This window comes from Schistocerca cancellata, chromosome 4, assembly GCF_023864275.1.
Source record: "Schistocerca cancellata isolate TAMUIC-IGC-003103 chromosome 4, iqSchCanc2.1, whole genome shotgun sequence".
Classification (NCBI taxonomy): Eukaryota; Metazoa; Arthropoda; class Insecta; order Orthoptera; family Acrididae; genus Schistocerca; species Schistocerca cancellata.
In genome coordinates, this window is record NC_064629.1 from 775207581 (window position 1) to 775227689 (window position 20109).

At 42.1% G+C, this 20109-nt stretch overlaps 1 protein-coding gene across 1 annotated transcript in view; it reads left to right on the top strand.

Moving 5' to 3' along the window:
- The window catches only part of LOC126184598 (E3 ubiquitin-protein ligase HERC2), an 812863-nt gene that overhangs the window by 59853 nt on the left and 732901 nt on the right, over window positions 1-20109 (top strand). The window contains exons 7-8 of the mRNA XM_049927039.1: window positions 11689-11845; window positions 12914-13084. Of these exons, the coding sequence (XP_049782996.1) occupies window positions 11689-11845; window positions 12914-13084 (328 nt within the window). The remainder of the gene's footprint in view (window positions 1-11688; window positions 11846-12913; window positions 13085-20109) is intronic.

Consider the following 20109-nt stretch of genomic DNA (forward strand, 5'->3'; position numbering starts at 1 on the left):
TTGTCAGCAAGAACTATTTTGCTGAAAAATCTGTGTTGAGAGTAGGAGTTGCAATTAGACATCAAGTGTGTTGGAAAGAGAAACAGATACAAACCACAATATCAGTTAAAGAAGATCCTGTTAAGAAATTTATTGCAAGTAAATTGAAGGAGTTATTTGTGAAGGTAAATGGCATTCAGCATGAGATCAGTGATTATAATAGCTTAGACAGTGACCTTTGTGCTGAAAATGTAAATAAAACATTAAATTTGAAATTAAAAAAGTAAAAAAAGTAGTAGAAAGTAAAAAATAGTAGTGGAAATGTTGACAAAGAAGACCACAGCATGAAAATAGATACTTAGAACCATATAAAGAAAAAAAAGAATGTTTTGAAGCCACAGTGTCAAGTTTTGGCTTTGTCTGGAAAAGCAATGAAGGGTAACAGTTGGAAGGGTGTAAGATTGAAGTCAAAGGATAACTGGAACAAAAGCAATAACAAAGTAAACAATGTTCCCACAAATGAGAATTGAAGATATGGCAATGGTTTTCCCAGAAAATAAATAGGTGGGAAAATAATGTTCGTGACAAAGAAAACTCTGATGAGAATTTACATTTACATGATAAGAGACAATATAACAATTCTGACCAAGAGAACCTTGATGGGAGTTCAAAATTTCACTATTAGTAGACAGTATAATGATAAGGTCACAGAAAATGTGAATAGGAGGAAAGAGATAAGAAAAGCAAGTAAAAACAATTATCAGATAATTGTGAGTGTCAAAGTTGCAGGTATTGAAACTATAGCGATCACTGGAATCGGTAGCAGATTAGGAACCATTGTAAAGGGGGGACCTTATGAGCAAGTAATAAGCATAGAGAGGTTACCAGTTGTACCATTGCAGAGATTTACGGTCTTAGAAGCCTTGAGAAGTAATATGAAAATAATAAAGAATCAAGTAGTAGTAAAAATGAGGAATAAAGAAAAATACAGAGAATTATCAACATGGTGGTATCAGACTGATGTATCAGTTTTATTGTAGGAAATGATCTGATGGTACATCATGCTGACATAAGTTTTGAGGAGGACAGTATGACCATGAAGGTAAATGTTATGAAGAATTAGGTAAAGTATGCAAATATTACTAGTCCTTGAAAAAAAGTGCAAAAGCACATGAAGATAAGTACTGAATGTTTGTAACAGGAATCCAGTACAGATGAAATTACCTCACAGAAAGGAACAAAAGTAAGAGCTAAAGTAACAGACATTATAATGAGTAACAAAGTTGTAAAAGGTGTGTGGGGGGGATGAAGAATTTGATTTTGGAGTACCTGGAAGTGTTTTCAAATAGCATGAAGGTAGCAAAGAGTGATAAGAAGGCAAACAATATTATTGACGTATCAAAAGTAATTTACGGAGCTATAAAAGGAGGGTGTTTGTTTTTGAAGTACCAGAAAGTGTTTTTGGACAATATATGCTTAGTGAAAAATGATAAGAAATCATTTAGTATTAATCACGAGACGAAGATGTTGTATTATGAAAATTTTGAAGATCAATGTGTAATGAATAGTGTATGCCACCATAATACAGTAGAACTGGAAATTTCTGTGTACCAGTTAAAAGGTGAATATAACATGGTCAATATTAAAAAGTGTTGCTGTAGTAAAGGAGAAACTATTTAGCTATGTCAAGAATGAATACCAAATGCCAGAAGCAGCACCTCTTTTGTAAACAAATAGAGAGTGGTTAAAGGACCAAATATCAAGTAAAAGGTACTGTATGTACTAGAGTAAGGAGATGTGATTAGTGAGAAACAGCTAATCTTAAAAATTTATGAAAAACATTTATTTTATCAATATTTGTATGCACAAAACAGCCTGAATTGAATGCACTCTGTGTGGACGGTGAGTAAAGCAGAGTGTAACAAGACATTCAAAGAGCCATGATCAGGTGGTGGCTCAGTGTTAATGGCATGTCAGGAGGCGCTGCCCAGCTGATATCGTGGTGACATAAACAGGGGCATGGCACAGTACAAGATGTTTGTAAACGGAAATGGTAAACATTACTGTTGTCATGAAATGTTATATAAACATAATTTATCAGTATTATTGTTATCATGGGATGGATTTGTTGTTATTATGAAATGTTTTGGCTAATAAATACTGTTTTGCATCTAAAGAGAGTAGGTTCATTAACTAATTATTTGGAAATTTCAAAAATATTTGTGCCCTCTTGGGCAGAGAAAGAAAATAATTGATAGTATTTGAATAGTATAGAAATTGTAAAATATAATTTGTAAGTTGTGTCTAAAATATATTTCTTTTGTCACATATGCCTACAATAAAATTGATGACACACAGAATCATAGGAAGTTTGAAGCCATGATAACCAAATTACTGGTACTAAAAGTCAGAACCACAGTCCCTCTCAATAAAGAAAAAGTCATGGTTGGATACTGCGTAATGATGAAGAAAAACCATGAGGCATAGTAGATCCACTACACCAAGGATCACTAGATTTGATGATGAACAAGTGTAAAGTGATGTAAATAAAAATAAAGTGTCAGTGGCATGTGCTATAAAAATGACCATGTAGTCATAAAGGCTTGTTAAAAGAGTTGCGGTGGAAGGATGTTCTGTAATGAGGTAAATGGAAAAATAAATATCCCGTGTGTAATGTATTTGTGTACCTTGAGTGACAGTAGTCACTGATAAAGGCATCTTTCTTCATACTTTGTGTTGTGTGCAGTGTTAAAATGTTCTATGAGAACCAATCCGCTGAAAAAATTTAAGTGCTGGTGTATTTTGTGTATTTAGAGTGGTGTAAAAATGTTGTCTGAAAGCTGATTGATATCAAAACTTTATTTAGCAAGAAAATTTTAACATTGATTTAATATGAGAAAAAACTTTATTACAAATAATTACATGGTTTCATACTGCATCAGAGAAGCAGTTCATTTGATAAGAGTATTTATTGTTTTACAGATTGTTTATGAAATATGGCATATTCTTTGTCAAATTTAAGGTGTTGGTTGTTTGGTAAAATACAGAATTGAAATGAATATTAATACTAAGAGAGCATGGCAGATAACATTTGAATGTTACAATGATATGAAAGAACAGGAAATCAATATGCATTTGATATAGTTCTGTAAATTTCTAAGATTTGTTTATTTGTGGTAAATCTGAAACAAAAGCATTTAGTGGAAAATTTGTGTTTTTGAGCAGTTAATAATGAAATTCTGTAACTGTTTCTGATTCCTAGGAAAGGCATATGTTTACTCCATAGAAATAAAGTAACGCCAAAATGTACAGGTTAGTCCTATGAATGATAATAGTGTAACCATGTTATTTTCAGAATTGGAATTTTGTTAAAACTTCTTTGAAAAGAACTCACCAAGGTGAGTATGTGAGGTTCCTCTTATTTTGGACAACATTTTATTTTCTAAATTTTATATTTTATTGGGACTCCACATCTAGAAGAAGTAATTTGCTCCCTTAAACAGCACTGCAAGAAACATCACTATGGATTCAAAAGCTGTTTCCCACGTAGGCATGGACAAAGGAGGAGTCATATGGTGCTGTAGTGAGTTGCTGGAGCAAGGAGAGGTATGCGAGCCATAAGAAAGGATCTTGCTTGGCAACTTATACATAGGGGACTCACATACGTTTTGGTGCAAAACTCAGAATTATCTTTATTAAACAGTAGTTATCAAAGTCCACTAGTGGCACAGCAAACACTAGATGGAGCCTTCAGAGTTTTAATACAACAATACCACTACACAGTAAACCTGTTAAAATAGTAAACAAATTAATATCATCAAGGTATCGACCATGAATGAATAGCTACGAAGCCTTAAGAAGTATGCAAGAGATTTCGGCTGGGCACCAATCTCTCTGTCAGTGATAGGGTAGTTGGTGATGGGATGTAATCGGATTATGTTCTCTGTACTTGTCGACTTAATTGTGCTCTCGGGCTTTTGTAACTTCTTGCAATAACTTGGTTCACCTACTGTTGTGACTCACCGATCATTCAAAGCGCCACCGCGCAATTACGCGCGTCCTCTACGTGCGGCACTGTCTGCCAGCCATGCAGCAGCTGCGCCACCTAAGCGGCCAGCCCAGCAGTGGCCGCTAGACTGGGACTCAGTGCTCATTCGAATGCTAATGTGTACACGTCTTGCTTGTCAACTTACTCTGTGACTTATATGTGTTGTGTCGTTCTGAAATATATGTGTTAAACTTGACGTTATAATAATTGGCGGCTAGGTAGTGGATTTTTCCTTTCCACCGTTGACCCACAGGGTTCCATGGCTACTGTCGAGCAACTATTACAAAATCTCCTTGAACAGCAAACGCTTCTAACAGTGGCGATTCACGATTTCGTGGCGGTGTCAAATGCGGGGCGTTTCTTGCCGTTGGCTATACCTCCTTTTCCTCCTTACGACGAGACGGCAGAAGACTGGTCTGATTATGAAAAACGTCTTCGACAGCACTTCTTGGCATTTCATGTCACGGACAAACAACCATGTAAGTCTCTGTTCCTTTCCTGGATTTCACCTCAAATGTATCGGTTGTTGTCGCAATTGGCTCCTTTGAAGGATCCTGCGTCTTTGTCCTTTGCTGAAATGTGCTCACTTCTGTCTGTCTATTTTCAAAAGCAAACGCATGTGGTAGCCTCTCGTGTTGCCTTTTATCGTTGTCAAAAACAGCCACATCAATCCTATCGCGCTTGGGCTGCTGACCTTCACGGCCTATGTCGAAAGTGTCAATTTGTTATTGACATTCACAAAGCATCCTATGCCGATTCCATGGTACGGGATGCTATTATCTGGTCGGCGCCCGACAGAGAAGTTCAGCAACGTGCCCTTCAGTTGGCGAATCCGACTCTAGATGAAGTTCCTTCCATTGTGCAGTCTTTTGAAATTTCTCGCGCCGCTGGGGTGCAAATAGAGGCATGGGGTGATGTCAGGGAAATACAACCTCTGTGCGCTGTTGACGACGCGTGCGGCATGTTCCCGCCGGCCGACGTGACTGCAGTGCGCTCCCACGCGCAGCCTCGGCCTAGCCGTAAACAACCTGCTAAGAAACTGCAGCAAAACCCCCGGCAACTTCCTTCATGTCCGTGGTGTTTTACGAAATATTCACGCGAGGATTGTCCCCAACATTGGGCTGTGTGTCACAATTGCAAAAAGAAAGGTCATGTGTCTTCCGTCTGCAAATCCGACCGTATACATGATATTCATGAACATGACGCTGATTCTGATTCTGTGTTGTCTGTCAGTTGCACTTCTTCCCTTTCAGGGAAGTGATTCCTCACTGTCCAAATCCTTGGTCGAGATGTTCGCATGCAGGTGGATACCAGTTCTGCTGCCACTATAATTAATTCTCAGACGTATCTTCAGTTCGGTTCTCCACTCCTGTCACCTGTCACTCGTCAATTACAGACATACGATAAACAAGAAGATTTCTCTCTTGGGACAATTTAATGCTGAGGTATCTTACAAATCCGTCATTCGAACTGTTCCCATATTTGTGGTCGACCAGAGTAACGCAGAGAATCTTTTTGGTTTCGATGCCTTTCGCGTTTTTGGGTTCTCCATAGATGACTCTGTCAATATCGTCTCTGATGCTATTCCTTATGCTCAATTGGATTCCTTGTCGACGACATTTTTGTCCCTTTTTTCTCCTGGGTTAGGCCGTGCAATCGACTTTGAAGGTCATATCACGCTCAAACCCACTGCTCGGCCTAAGTTTTTTCAGACTCGGCCCATTCCTGTGGCCCTTCGTGATCAGGTAAAATGGGAGCTGGATCATCTCACTACTTCAGGGGTCTTGCTTCCTGTCACTTCCAGTGAGTGGTCCTCTCCTGTCGTCGTCGTTGCTAAGCCAAATGGTGATATTCGTCTCTGTGGTGATTTCAAAGCCACTGTAAATGCTCAATGCCTCATTGACACTTACCCTATGCCCCGACCTGAAGAACTGTTCACTAAACTTGCTGGTTTTCTAAAATTGACCTGTCAGAAGCTTATCATCAACTTCCTCTCAACGCTGCTTCCCGGCAGTTTCTGGTCCTTAACACGCCTTTCAGCCTCTATCAATACCAACGCTTGCCATTCGGGGTTGCTAGCGCCCCTGTTCTCTTTCAGCAATTCTTGGAACAATTATTGCTCCCTGTCTCTGGGTGTATCAATTACATGGACGACATTGTTGTCACTGGCTCCACCACTGAAGAACATCTTCAAAATCTCCGCACACTTTTTCATGTCATACAGACTGCCGGTCTTAAGTGTAATCTTCAGAAATCACAATTTTTTCAGGCATCTATCACGTACTTGGGGTTTCAACTCTCTCGGGATGGTATTCGTCCGCTTCAGCAAACTGTCGCTGCGATCGATGCCCTTCCTCGCCCTACATCTGTTAAGGAACTGCGGGCCTTTTCGGGGAAAATAGCATACTATCACAAGTTTTTACCATCTGCGGCTTCGGTGGCTCAGCTGTTGCATCGCCTGTTGCATAAAAACGTGCCTTTTCACTGGTCCGCGCCATGCGAAGCGGCTTTCCAGAAATTGAAGACTATGCTGAAACAGCCCCCGTGCCTGGCTACTTATCGACCTGGCCAACATCTTGTTCTTGCCACGGACGCCTCTCAATACGGGGTCGGTGCAGTCCTTGCGCACCATTTTTCTGACGGTTCGGAACAACCCATTGCTTATGCCACCAAAACGCTCACGGATGCCCAACAAAAGTATTCTCAAATTGAGACAGAAGCTTTGGCCATTATTTATGCTCTTCATAAGTTTGGTGTTTTTCTCTATCGCTCAAAATTTCATCTTGTTACGGATCACAAACCACTTGTTTCCTTGTTTCATCCATCGACGTCACTTCCCGACAAGGCTGCACACTGCCTCCAGCGTTGGCCTCTTTACTTGTCTCATTTCAATTATGAGATTCATTTCTGGCCAACGGCTCAACTTGCAAATGCTGATGCTGATGCTCTGTCTCGCCTTCCCATGGGTCCTGATCAGGCATTCGATAGGGACGAACTTTTGTGTTTCCACCTGGATGTTGCCGAGCAGCGGGTTGTGGACGGGTTCCCCATCTCTGGGACAGGCTGGCGGCTGCTACGGGTTCTGACCCTACCCTCTCCCAGGTTTTACGCTGTATTTAGAAGGGTTGGCCAGATCGCCCGTCCGCTAAGACTTCTGATCCGTTGCGGAATTACTACGCTTTGCACTACCGCCTCACGGCTAGGGATGGTGTTATCTTCCTCTCCACTGGCAATGCTTCGCTGCGTGTTGTGGTACCTGCGTCTTTGCGTGTTCGGTCTTGCGCCTCCTTCACCAGGGGCACTGGGGTGTGTCTCGCACAAAATCTCTGGCGCGCCGTCATGTGTACTGGCCTGGCATCGACTCTGAAATAGCACACGTGGTCACTGCCTGCGGCCCTTGTGCGTCACAGGCCACTGCCCCGAAGTCATCTTTGTCACCGTGGCCTTCGCCTGGGAAGGCCTGGGAGTACATTCATGCTGACTTTGCGGGACCCTTTTTAGGTACTTATTGGCTCCTCGTAATTGACGCCTACTCTAACTTTCCTTTCATTGTCCGTTGCACGTCGCCTACCAATGCAGCAACCACCAGTGTTCTCGCCCGCATTTTTTCTTTGGAAGGCCTCCCCTCTACTCTTGTTACTGATAATGGTCCACAATTTGCCTCTTACGAATTTGCGGATTTTTGTGCTCGTCACGGCGTTATGCATGTCACGGCCCCGCCGTTCCATCCACAATCCAACGGTGAGGCTGAACGACTGGTCCGCACATTTAAGGCTCAGATGCGGAAACTTCTGACTTCTTCTGCTGCTGATGATGCGCTTCTCCAGTTTCTGGCGTCTTACCATTTCACCCCCAAGGGTGACCACAGCCCGGCTGAGCTCTTACATGGCCGACAGCCCCGCACGCTACTTCATCTTCTGCGGCCTTCCACCTCACGGCCGCGGGTGCCTTCACTTGGCCGGTTCACCGACGATGACCTCGTCTGGGTACGGGGATATGGCAGGCGGCCAAAATGGAGCCCGTGCTGCATCTTAAGACACCGTAGCAAACGCCTGTATGAAATCCAGACGGACACGGGTGTTGCAGTGCGTCATTCGGACCAGCTTCGGCCTCGTGTGCCAGCAACGCCTGTTCCGAATGCTGCTACACCACCTTTGGCTCTACCTGACGCTCAGGATCTTGGCATCTCTCAATACTCACAACGCAGCCCTCTTACCGTCATCGCAATGCCAGCACAAGAACGGACGCCACCAGGAGACATGCCACATGCCTCTGTCAGAGCAAATCTACTCGCCTCCTCCTCCAACGGACACCGACACATCGCCCATGTCTCCTGTCATATCAACTGGACTTGATTGGTACATGGGGCCCCAGCAGATTCGACCCCTACGTCTCCTGTCATCTCGACCTGTTATCATCGGGGACACTTCCGTCCGTACGGGAAGCCTCCTCCTCGAGACTTTACGGCGAGTCAAACAATGCCTATGGACATTAGCCATCTCCAGGACACCTCCATCAAGACCAGTGCAACAATTTCAAAGGGGGGAAAAGTGTTGTGATTCGCCGATCATTCAAAGCGCTGGCACGCAATTACACGCGTCCTCTACATGCGGCGCTGTCTGCCAGCCATGCAGCAGCTGCGCCACCTAAGCAGCCAGCCGAGCAGCGACCGCTAGACTGGGACTCAGTGCTCATTCGAATGCTAATGTGTACACATGTCTTGCTTGTCAACTTACTCTGTGACTTATATGTGTTGTGTCGTTCTGAAATTTACGTGTTAAACTTGACGTTATAACACCTACTTCATTGTGAATTGTTATATGGTGTTTGCTAAAAATGCACTGTAATGCCATCCCAGAACTTAATTCAAGTAGATTAGCTACCTGCACTTCCAGTTATAATCACAGGTGGCTTGCTTTCATCTTCTAAAGGATCCAGTGTGCAACAAGAACTGCTTAGAGGGACAACGTCAGCAAGTGATCTGTGGAGAACAGGTTGGAGGAAATTCTAAGCACCAATTCCATAAGGTAATCCGAGGAAGGGGTAACTTAACTTGCGCGGTCTCAAGCTCAAAAGTGTGACCATTTGTACTGCACATCACGTGTACCGCTTTCTGTGGACTCACGGTTAAAGTTAGAAACTTTTATGGAGGTTTGGTACCCCAAGGGGATCTTGCATCCTGTAATTCTTCCTCGCCTTCAAAGAGGATAGCAATATCTTCAGTGAATCTTATTACTGATATCCTTTTACCCTTAATTTGAAACCTACTCTTGAACTTTTATTTTATTTTCATTGTTGGTTCTTCAGTGCATAGATTGAACACTGAGGGTGAAAGGTTGCATCCCTGTGCCACATGCATTTTAAGCTGAACACATCATTCTTGGTCTCCCATTCTTATTTTTTCCCCCTCTGTTCTTGTACATATTGTATATTACACTTCTTTCCCTATAGCTTACACTTATTTTTCTGAGAATTGCAAACATCTTGCACTGTTTTACCATGTAGAATGATTTTTCAATGTCAACAAATCCTATGAATGTGTCTTGATTTTTCTTAAGTCTTGGTTCCATTATCAAGCCCAATGTGAGAATAGCAAGGTTTGATCAAAAATTTGTATGCAGTTCAGAAAATACTAGATTAGATGAGGAATAACAGGGGAGGAAGTTTCTCATTTGCTCTGGTTTTGCTCAGGGCCCTCCAAGTTATTTAGCAGATGTGTCTAATAGAGAAAATGATACAAAAAAATTATATCAGGACACACTGAAATCCAGGAAAATGAACAAGATGACATAGTGGTTAAGAGAGCTTGTCTGCGATACACCGCAGAAAAATGTTCTGTCTTTATATGTGCTGCTGCCTTGCTGTAGAATTATAACATCATTTTATGTTTGGTGGAAAAGTGGTGGAAAGTGCTGTGCAATATCCTATTGTTGGTAAATACTGGTACATCTAGGTGTGGTGTTCCTTGCTCAGGTCACAGACATCGGCTGAACTGGCACTGGCCAGTTTCCATGCAGGCTGCTTACTTACGATGTGAGGTGCACATATTAAATTTAATGTATAGGATAGATCCATGTTTAGTGGTCCACCAGCAACCTACATCTGCTGTAACATTGTAGTCTCTTTGCTATCAGCCTTTCTTTTTATTTTTCTCTAATTCACAAAAGTAAATTTTAAAGGAAAATGGTAAGTAGTTGATGATGCCTTTCATGTAGAAGGTGGGATGATATCCTGGATGAAATGCTGAAGGGGAAAAATATATTGCTTGAACTGTGCTCTGTGCCATGTGGAGTAGTGATTAGTGTCACTGGCTGGCATGCTGCAGGTCGCCAGTTCAAATTTGAGCACTCGCAAAAATTTGTTGTTTAGTATTTATCAATTCAAGAAGGTTCTTGAAATTTCTTATGTTTGTTCTGTTTGCATATTCTGGAATATTCAGTGTTTGTAAAAATAGCAGCAGTATTCGTCCAGGAGGCAGTTCTGTTCTAACTGTACGTTAGTGTCTGTAATAAGTATCCCTTCAGTGCTGTGTGTTGTACTTCATTTATGACCCTGCTTCCTGATTTGGGCTTGACTGTGGTTACTACATTATAATATGATAAATAACTTTTGTTGAATCAGGGACAATTTGACTTGTATGATAATGAAAAGTGAATGCTTGGAGCTGAAAATCTATGTATGTGTTTTTTGTGATTGTTTAGTCACTTTGTTTCTCACGTGAGTTGACGTCACCCAGTTACATGTGCAGAGTGTTATATTATAGATTCAAAGGAAATGATTGAGTAAAGGACAATGAAAAAACCAATAATATCCCCAGATATGATTTATTATGATGACTGCTTCAGTGCCCTATAACTGAGTTCTCGAGGATACACATTACAACAAGTGTTCCATTCATGTGATGGCGTGCTTCAGTACATATCCTCATAAATTCCTGTACACCTTCAGAAATCCCAAGCATGTTACAAATGCATTGAGAACCATCCAGAATTCCAGAATGAATTCCTCTATTTCTTCGAAACTATCAACAGGGCTGGAACACACCTTAGCTTTCAAATATCCCTTTAAAAAAAAAAAAAAAAAAAAAAAAAAAAAAAAAAAAAAAAAAAAAAAAAAAAGGTGGGTTAGTTTAGGTTTGGGGGGGGGTGGGGGGGGGGGAGGGAGGAAGCCATGGTATTGACAAATCATGACTGAAACACTTTTTGAAAAGCTATCTACCAATACTTATTAGTTATCTGGAAGTATGATAAAATCCATATATCCTACCTGAGAAACCATTTATTTACGGAGCTCTGTTTATTAAGATTATTTGGTTCTTTCATTGATTTCTACTTGCACCTTTTGTTTGTACCTTTAAGTCAGACACCCTGTATAGAGAATTTAATCTGATTTTATCTTATTGGTACTTTTACATTTTTAGAACTCCACAGATTAAAAATGTGCAGTGTGGTAGTTGTCCTGTTGGTCTTAATACTGAGGTAGTAGATGTTAGTGTTAGTTCTTACTAAACGTGACTTGTTACATACATTAACCTTTATTGAGTAGAGCAGTTCCATTACCTCAGAAAATTTGGAAATCCTCAACATGTGATAGCATAACATTACATTGTAGTTCATTTTTGAGTCACACAATGTGAGCTGTCATACTTTCATTTTTAATAGGTGAAGAAGCTGATGTCTGCAGCGAGTTATTGACTGAATCTCTTGAGGCTCTTCAGTCCTTATCTGAAGCTACCCTGTTTGATGAAAGTTCAGTTTCACCAGTATGGTTGGAAGTTCTGGAGTTGTCAGCAAAGTTTTTGCGTCAAGTTGTTCTTGGGTATGTAGCTTTGAAGTTATATATAGCTTGGAAATTATGTAAGCTTCATTCACTTGCATTTAATATTGGTTGTTGCTGGTAATTAAGTGTATCTAATGATAAAATATTTTGAATGGTTTAATATTCATGGCAGTCATTAATATGTTGCATTCATCTTTTTTCCTCATGTATGAAAATATGAATCAGCTGTACGTATGCATATTAGGTTAGCCATTATTCAAATGAGTATCAACTGATGTGCGCTGTAGTGGTGTGCACGTAAGAAGGTGGGTGTTGGGGGTATGCACAGTGGCAAGGAGCAGTGTACCACATGATGATCCAGCCAATAGCATTATTCTGCAACAATTGACTGTATTATGCACTTTGGGATGCACATAGAATATGTAGTGTTGATTTTTGTGTTCATTTAGGTATAATGAGGTTACTTAGCCACTATAGTGTTCATTATGGATGGCAAGCAAATGCAATAATATTACTTTAAGAAGCAACACAGATAGTTTTTCGAGCATATGAATTATACTAGGGAGAGTCAGAAGCCGTGTAGTGCTCTCTCCAGCATTGCCAGTTACCAGGGTAGGCAACACTTGTAGTGTGAGGTGTGGGACAGAGGTAGAAAGCACACTGGTGAGGCTGAAAAGCATTCTGCATATTTCTCTCTCTCTCTCTCTCTCTCTCTCTGTCCTTCTCCTTCTCTGCACAGAATGCATCATGCAGCTGCCTTATAATGTACACACCACTACAGCACATGGTATAAAACAAAGCTAAATTGAAGCAGTTGCTATCTCAATTTTTTGTATTGTAAGATAATTATTAAATGGAATTCTGATTCCTGTTATGTTCTTTGACATTCATGAGTGATAAGACTGCTTGTAATACAGTACCTATTGCCTATTATTCTAAGTATGTATCCAGTATTCCTGCCCTTCCTGTCCCAAACCCTATGGTGGTAACAGAATGTCTGGGGGGAAAACCAATTCTCTTCTACATTCCTTTCTATGTATCACCCTGTCATTTTATTGTCTGAATTAAAACTTGCTTTAAACTGAAATTGTGCTATTTTTGTTTCAGAGATATGAACAGAGGCCGTGGTTGGGATGTAGTTCCCCTTGCAGACCGTCACACAGCTCTTGGTTTACTTTTGGAATTAGCTATTCAGAGAGGAACATTAAGCTATATGTTAGATGCTATATTGTTATTGCTGCATCTGTGGGAAAAGGGAAAATATCAGGATGATAATAGGTAATTTACTAAGGTTTAATATAGTGATCATTTTACAGACACCAAATTTTATTAATTTAAACATTGTTTAACTAATGTGGCAGTATTGAAGGCAGAGTGCAGAATTTTATCACTTTCTTTCTTTCCTATTATTCAGTTTCAGCCTTAGGCCATTTTCAACTACCTAAACATACTTGGTGACAATATATAATTTAAGTTAAGGAATCGTACCAAATAGTGGAGGCATTGAATCATCAACTGAAAACTTCGCTAGCTTTAGGATGAATCCTTTTTCAAACCAGAGTGTACACACACACACGCACACACACACACACACACACACACACACACACACACACACTGTGTGGCTACATTGTGCTGGCTGATTGTATGGCATAGGTCCTATTCTATAAGAGGTAGGACCATCTGTAAAAGCAGGTGTGTCATATGCCAGCTCTGCTATAATTTTTGCACAGAATTTCATAGGGGTATGACCCCCAACCAACTGTTCACTCAAATGAATGACCACTGCCAAACCGTGGCCAAGAGCAGCATTGACAACCCAATGGGGGACACATTACTGAGCACAATATGCTTGATTTCATGCCTGCTTCACAGCCCTTGCCATCTGGGTCCATCACTCCAACAACAGCTTTTCTGAATTATATAGATGGGAGTAACACATCCTTTGATCCCTAATCCTCCTGGCGGGATCTCCACCAGCCCTCTGCCCTGCACCAACTTTCCCTTCCTTGCACCAGGACTCTTAATTTCACTCATGCTGCATCCCCATGCTCTTGCCTGAAGTCTCCCATTTCTCTATCTTCTGTTTTCCATTCACAATTAACTACTCCTCTCCATCTTCATAGTGCACTACGTGAGCACATTGGTGCCAGTACCTGTGCCACAATTCTACCTAATGCATCTACAACCTCTCCATCCTACATTTCTATGCAGTGTACCTGCTACCTCTCACTTCCAGCCACCCACCACCCACGGCCTGCCAACCACCACCTGCCACTCTTTCAATATTCCCTTCCACTATCCCCCTCCTTTCTCCCATCTCCCACTCCCACTTCACCAGAGACAAGCAGAATGGAACCTTAAAAATTCTTAGCAGCTGTGGATCCAGGTTCAAAGAAAATCATCGAGAGTCAGGTCTATGGAGTCTGAAACCTTAAAGGAAGTTAATGCCTGAACATTCTGATTGTTAAATCATTATAAATGATGGGGGATCTTTGACAGAGTGTATAGTTTTTTGGGATTTATTTTGACAAGTTCTTTTTTAGGATTGGAGAAAGTGGTGAGAGTGCCTTGCAATCTCTTAAGTAGTTGCAACTGTTACTGTGTAAAATACTTTACAGTAAAACACGCCTATTTGGGGTGTAGAAGGTGAGAGTCCTATAGATATTGAACTAAAGCAGATACGATAAAGCAATAAATTTAATGGGATAAAGAAAGTACAAATAGGGAATTTGGGAAAGAAAACATGAAAATTTGGAAGGAAAGGGGAAGTTGCATCATAATTAGGGGCTGAGGGTGGTGTTTGGGGTTGGGAGGGGCAGGGAAAGTTGAAGAAATGGAGAAATTGAGATGCTGTACACAGAAGAAGTACATTGAAATTAGTGTGAAGTGAAGGAGAAGGAGAGAAAGAAGCTGCTACTAGAGTAGGAGGTAAGGAGAGGAGGAGGAGGGGGGGGGGGGGAATTAAGAGGTAGTGAAGGTCATGGGTATCTACTTTCAGGTTACATGTCCCTTAAAACATTGCATCGATCACATTCAAAAGTTTTGTACAACATGGTCACTGTGCCTCCCTATGTTCAGCATTCATTCCTGGGAGCATTGGCGGACTATAGTCCAGTTTCTTCCATGTGTGCTTTTTCATATCACCTGTTATCACAGGGCTTAACAACTCACTAATTTTGAACATCGGCACTTGGTTCTGCTCAGGCTACTACCTGTGAGTAGATTTGCAGTCATCATACTTGCATTGTAATGAATAGAGAGAAAATGTACCCTTACAGTTTGGTCACAACAATACAAGAAAAACACGGATTATGTGATAGGTGATCAGTTTTGACAGTGGTGCTGCTGCCTAATAGGACCAATGATGAGTTCCTGTCGTATAACAGTAACACTGGCTTCGCATTTCAGTCTACAGTGAGAGGAATCATATCTCTTTATTAAAAAAAATTGAAAAATGTTTAGTGTGTTACAAGACATTTAATACTTTTAGGAGGTTCAGTTTATAAAGGCATTATAGATCTTGTGACATCAAAGAATATGAACATGGAAAATGTAAAAGGCTTGAACATGTACATGAGGTTTTAAAACTCAAAAAGAAGATCTTTCAAGAGGAGGAAGAAGATGATGAAAAATCGAAGCAGTCTGTTGTTCCAGTGAGCTACAAAATTGAACATTTGATTGGCGGCCACCTATAGTGTTGGTTTACACAACTCTTACCCACCTTATACACTTCTTTCAATAGGATTACATTTTTCTGGGGTTATTTCTGAAATCAGTGAAGGTATTTTAAACCTGTCTTGCGATTCCAAGGAAATATGCATTTTTGTCACCAAATGTGTTTTGTTTTATTGAAGTAAAATAAAAACAGTGATCTTATTGAAACACATATACCATCTTTTTCTTTTCCATAAGGGCCTGAGAGAAGGGTCGGGGACAAAGAGGGCAAGGGTTGTCTTCTGAGGCCTGGCCTCAATGTCCCGTTCCCAGCCTCGCAGCACCAAGGAAAGGAATGGGGTTCGATAGGATATAGAGAACGTTATTGGATATATATATATATATAGAAAGAGAGAGAGAGAGAGAGAGAGAGAGAAACATTCCGCGTGGGAAAAATATATCTAAAAAGAAAGATGATGAGACTTACCAAACAAAAGCACTGGCAGGTCGATAGACACACAAACAAACACAAACATACACACAAAATTCTAGCTTTCGCAACAAACGGTTGCTTCGTCAGGAAAGAGGGAAGGAGAGGGAAAGACGAAAGAATATGGGTTTTAAGGGAGAGGGTAAGGAGTCGTTCCAATCCCGGGAGCGGAAAGACTTACCTTAGGGGGAAAAAAGGACAGGTATACACTCGCGCGCGCGCCCACTCACACACAAACACACACACACACACACACACACACACACACACACACACACACACACACACACACATCCATCCGCATATACACAGACACAAGCAGACATTTCTGTCTGTGTATATGCGGATGGATATGTGTGTGTGTGCGCGCGAGTGTATACCTGTCCTTTTTTTCCCCCCTAAGGTAAGTCTTTCCGCTCCCGGGATTGGAACGACTCCTTAGAATTTTGTGTGTATGTTTGTGTGTCTATCGACCTGCCAGCACTTTTGTTTGGTAAGTCTCATCATCTTTCTTTTATATATATATATATATATATATATATATAATAGAAGGAAACATTCCACAAAGGAAAAATATACCTAAAAACAAAGATGATGTGACTTACCAAATGAAAGTGCTGGCAGGTCGACAGACACACAAACGAACACAAACATACACACAAAATACAAGCTTTCGCAACAAACTGTTGCCTCATCAGGAAAGAGGGAAGGAGAGGGAAAGACGAAAGGATGTGGGTTTTAAGGGAGAGGGTAAGGAGTCATTCCAGTCCCGGGAGCGGAAAGACTTACCTTAGGGGGAAAAAAGGACGGGTATACACTCGCACACACACACATATCCATCCACACATATACAGACACAAGCCAAACATACACACATTGGCTTGTGTCTGTATATGTGTGGATGGATATGTGTGTGTGTGCGAGTGTATACCCGTCCTTTTTTCCCCCTAAGGTAAGTCTTTCCGCTCCCGGGACTGGAATGACTCCTTACCCTCTCCCTTAAAACCCACATCCTTTCGTCTTTCCCTCTCCTTCCCTCTTTCCTGATGAGGCAACAGTTTGTTGCGAAAGCTTGTATTTTGTGTGTATGTTTGTGTTCGTTTGTGTGTCTGTCGACCTGCCAGCACTTTCATTTGGTAAGTCACATCATCTTTGTTTTTAGGTATATATATATATATATATATATATATATATATATATATATATATATATATATATATATATATATATACCTAAAAACAAAGATGATGTGACTTACCAATATATATATATATATATATATATATATATATATATATATATATATATATATATATATATACCTAAAAACAAAGATGATGTGACTTACCAATATATATATATATATATATATATATATATATATATATATATATATATATACCTAAAAACAAAGATGATGTGACTTACCAAATGAAAGTGCTGGCAGGTCGACAGACACACAAACTAACACAAACATACACACAAAATTCAAGCTTTCGCAACAAACTGTTGCCTCATCAGGAAAGAGGGAAGGAGAGGGAAAGACGAAAGGATGTGGGTTGAATTTTGTGTGTATGTTTGTGTTAGTTTGTGTGTCTGTCGACCTGCCAGCACTTTCATTTGGTAAGTCACATCATCTTTGTGATCCTCGAATAATGTGCCTAAATAATTTGATAGTCATGTGCAGTACAATGCATGGTGGTGGAACACCTCAGGAGTCGTTATCAGTTGGGCCCACAAGTCGAGAGCGTTTTCGGGAGCGGCTTGCAAAATGTAATACAGAACCATGCTCTTCAGCCAGGTGAGGGTGTTCGTTCTTATAGTGGGAAAGTAAGTGGTATCTGGGTGTAGGAGTTCATCTGGTGTTACAGACTCTAGCTGTCGTCGCAACAGGAGCACCAGCATACATTGCACAAGATCCCAGCATCTGCCTGTCACAGTACATGTCAGGCGGTGTGCATCCGAATCGCCGACGGCACAGTGTGGACACAAAGGGTTGTCGGTGAGATGGATGGAATGGAGGTGCTGGCATGTGGCTAATTTGCCGTTCACCACCATATACCACAGGGAATGAGCGTACGTGGGCGGGTATGGGGTGTGGACGGCACGCCACACCCTGGTCCAGCGGATGGTTGGATGCTGTTGTTCGACATTGTCGTGCCTGATAGATGCGGTAGTAATCTCTCGTGCTCGGTGTCCTTGTAGCTGGTAGATCCTGAGTCATGTAACTCAGTTCGACCAAAAAATCACTGGTGTGGGCCTGAGACAGCTATGTGGCCCACAGCGACCGGTGGATGCAGATCTTGTGGCACGACAATCTGTAGCAGCTTCCCCATCAAACTGTTGTTGGTCGTGGTCCATGCGAGCCGCATCGTCCATAGGTACAATGCCCGTGCGCGGTTGTGGGCGTGAGTCAACCCCAGGCCCCCTGCCAGTGGCGGCCTCGTTAAATTAGTGTTAAGAACCTTGAATATATAACCTGCACTCACAAATTGTCTGTACGCTGCCTGGAAAGTGCAGGCCATGGTTGCTGTTAGCAGTAAAATGTATGCAAAATAATTAAGTTTGGACGCTAGATAAATGTTGACGTAATGCGTTTGGGGAATCATATCCATATTGCGGTATCTGCTATCACAGAGCAGCATCTGTGCCCTTTGTAGTAGCCTGCGATATGTGGCTGTCGCAGTTTGCTAAACTGCACACCTAGTGCTTTCAGTGAGGGAACCTTTTGGAAGGGGACGGCTGTTGGGTATAGAAGGCCTCTCCCAACATCCATGTATGTCATCTTGCGCATGTTGACGACGCTGCCCAATACTGCGCCGTAGCGGCACAACCACTGACATGTCGCTTGGATTTCGTCACTCGACTGCACCAAGAGCACCACATCGTCTGGGAAGGTGGCACATCGGAAGGTCACGTCTCAAATGCTGATGCCTTCCAGTCATTGGTGAAGGCCGTACAGTGCAGGTTCGTGGGCCGCCGCGAGTAAGACTCCTGATAAAGGACCATAATCCGGGAGCGCATCTCGTGAATTATGCATAAGATCACCCTTGCTGACATCTGTGAGAGTCCCATGCATTGGAGCATGGCGCGAAGGAAACTGTGGTCGATAAGATCAAAAGCATGATCAAAATCGATGGTGACAAGAGCGCCTCGGAGGCAGCAGGCCACTGCCAGCGCCGTGAAGTATTGGTAGGCGCCAAGTGCCCTGTGGATGTTGCTGTCTCCGCCTAAACATGTCTGGTCAGGATGGATCATGTGTCCATTGGTGGTCTGAAGACGAGTGCAGAGGATATGGGTGAAAAGTTTATAATCCGTGTTCAGTAGCGTGAGACGACGATAGTCATGACATTGGTGAGAACCGCTTGGTTTGGGAACTGGTATCATGATGCCTTCAAGGAAATCTGTGGGGACAGTAAAATCGTCGTGGAAGAGGTCTTGAAACAACTGAATCCACTGAGTGCCCATCAGGGGATAGAAGGTGCGGTAGAATTCCTTCGGTAAGACATCTGGGCTCGGTGACTTGTTGGGGGTGCCGCATACCAAGGCCGCTGTTAAATCTTCAGCAGTTATAGGAGCCTGCAGGGCGTCATCCTGGGCCACTACTCTGGGGTCAGGCAGACTGCACAGGATGTCTTCATACTCGTGAACAGTTTGTGAGTCCCAGGCTTAAACGACCTGTAATGCTGCAGCGATGGCATGCTGCGAGTTGATGCGCCCACCCTCTACTGTCTCTACTGACATTATAAGGTGGCGCTTGCGGTGGCGTCTCTCTCTGATAATGTGATATATGGATGCCATTTCAGTGGGGATGGTATCCTGCACCCTTGCCTGGACTCAGGCTCCATCAAGCTGTTCTGCGGTGAGATGGAGTAGGCGAGCTTTGAGACGATTAACCTCTGTCTGCCGTTCACGTGATGGCGGCTGGGTCATGAGTTCTCTCTGCGCAGCGTAATAAAATTCCGACGTCGCCCGACGCCAGCACACTGTGTCATGGCCATATCCCATGAGTGTCTGTCGGGGGGCCGGCTTGGCATGGTCGAGCCACCAGTGTAAGGTGGAAGGATGTGCATACAAACTCTGGAGGCAGTGGTCCCACATAGCAGCGATCTCCCGCCAACATGCTTCCTTGTACAAATAGGAAATGTTCAGCATC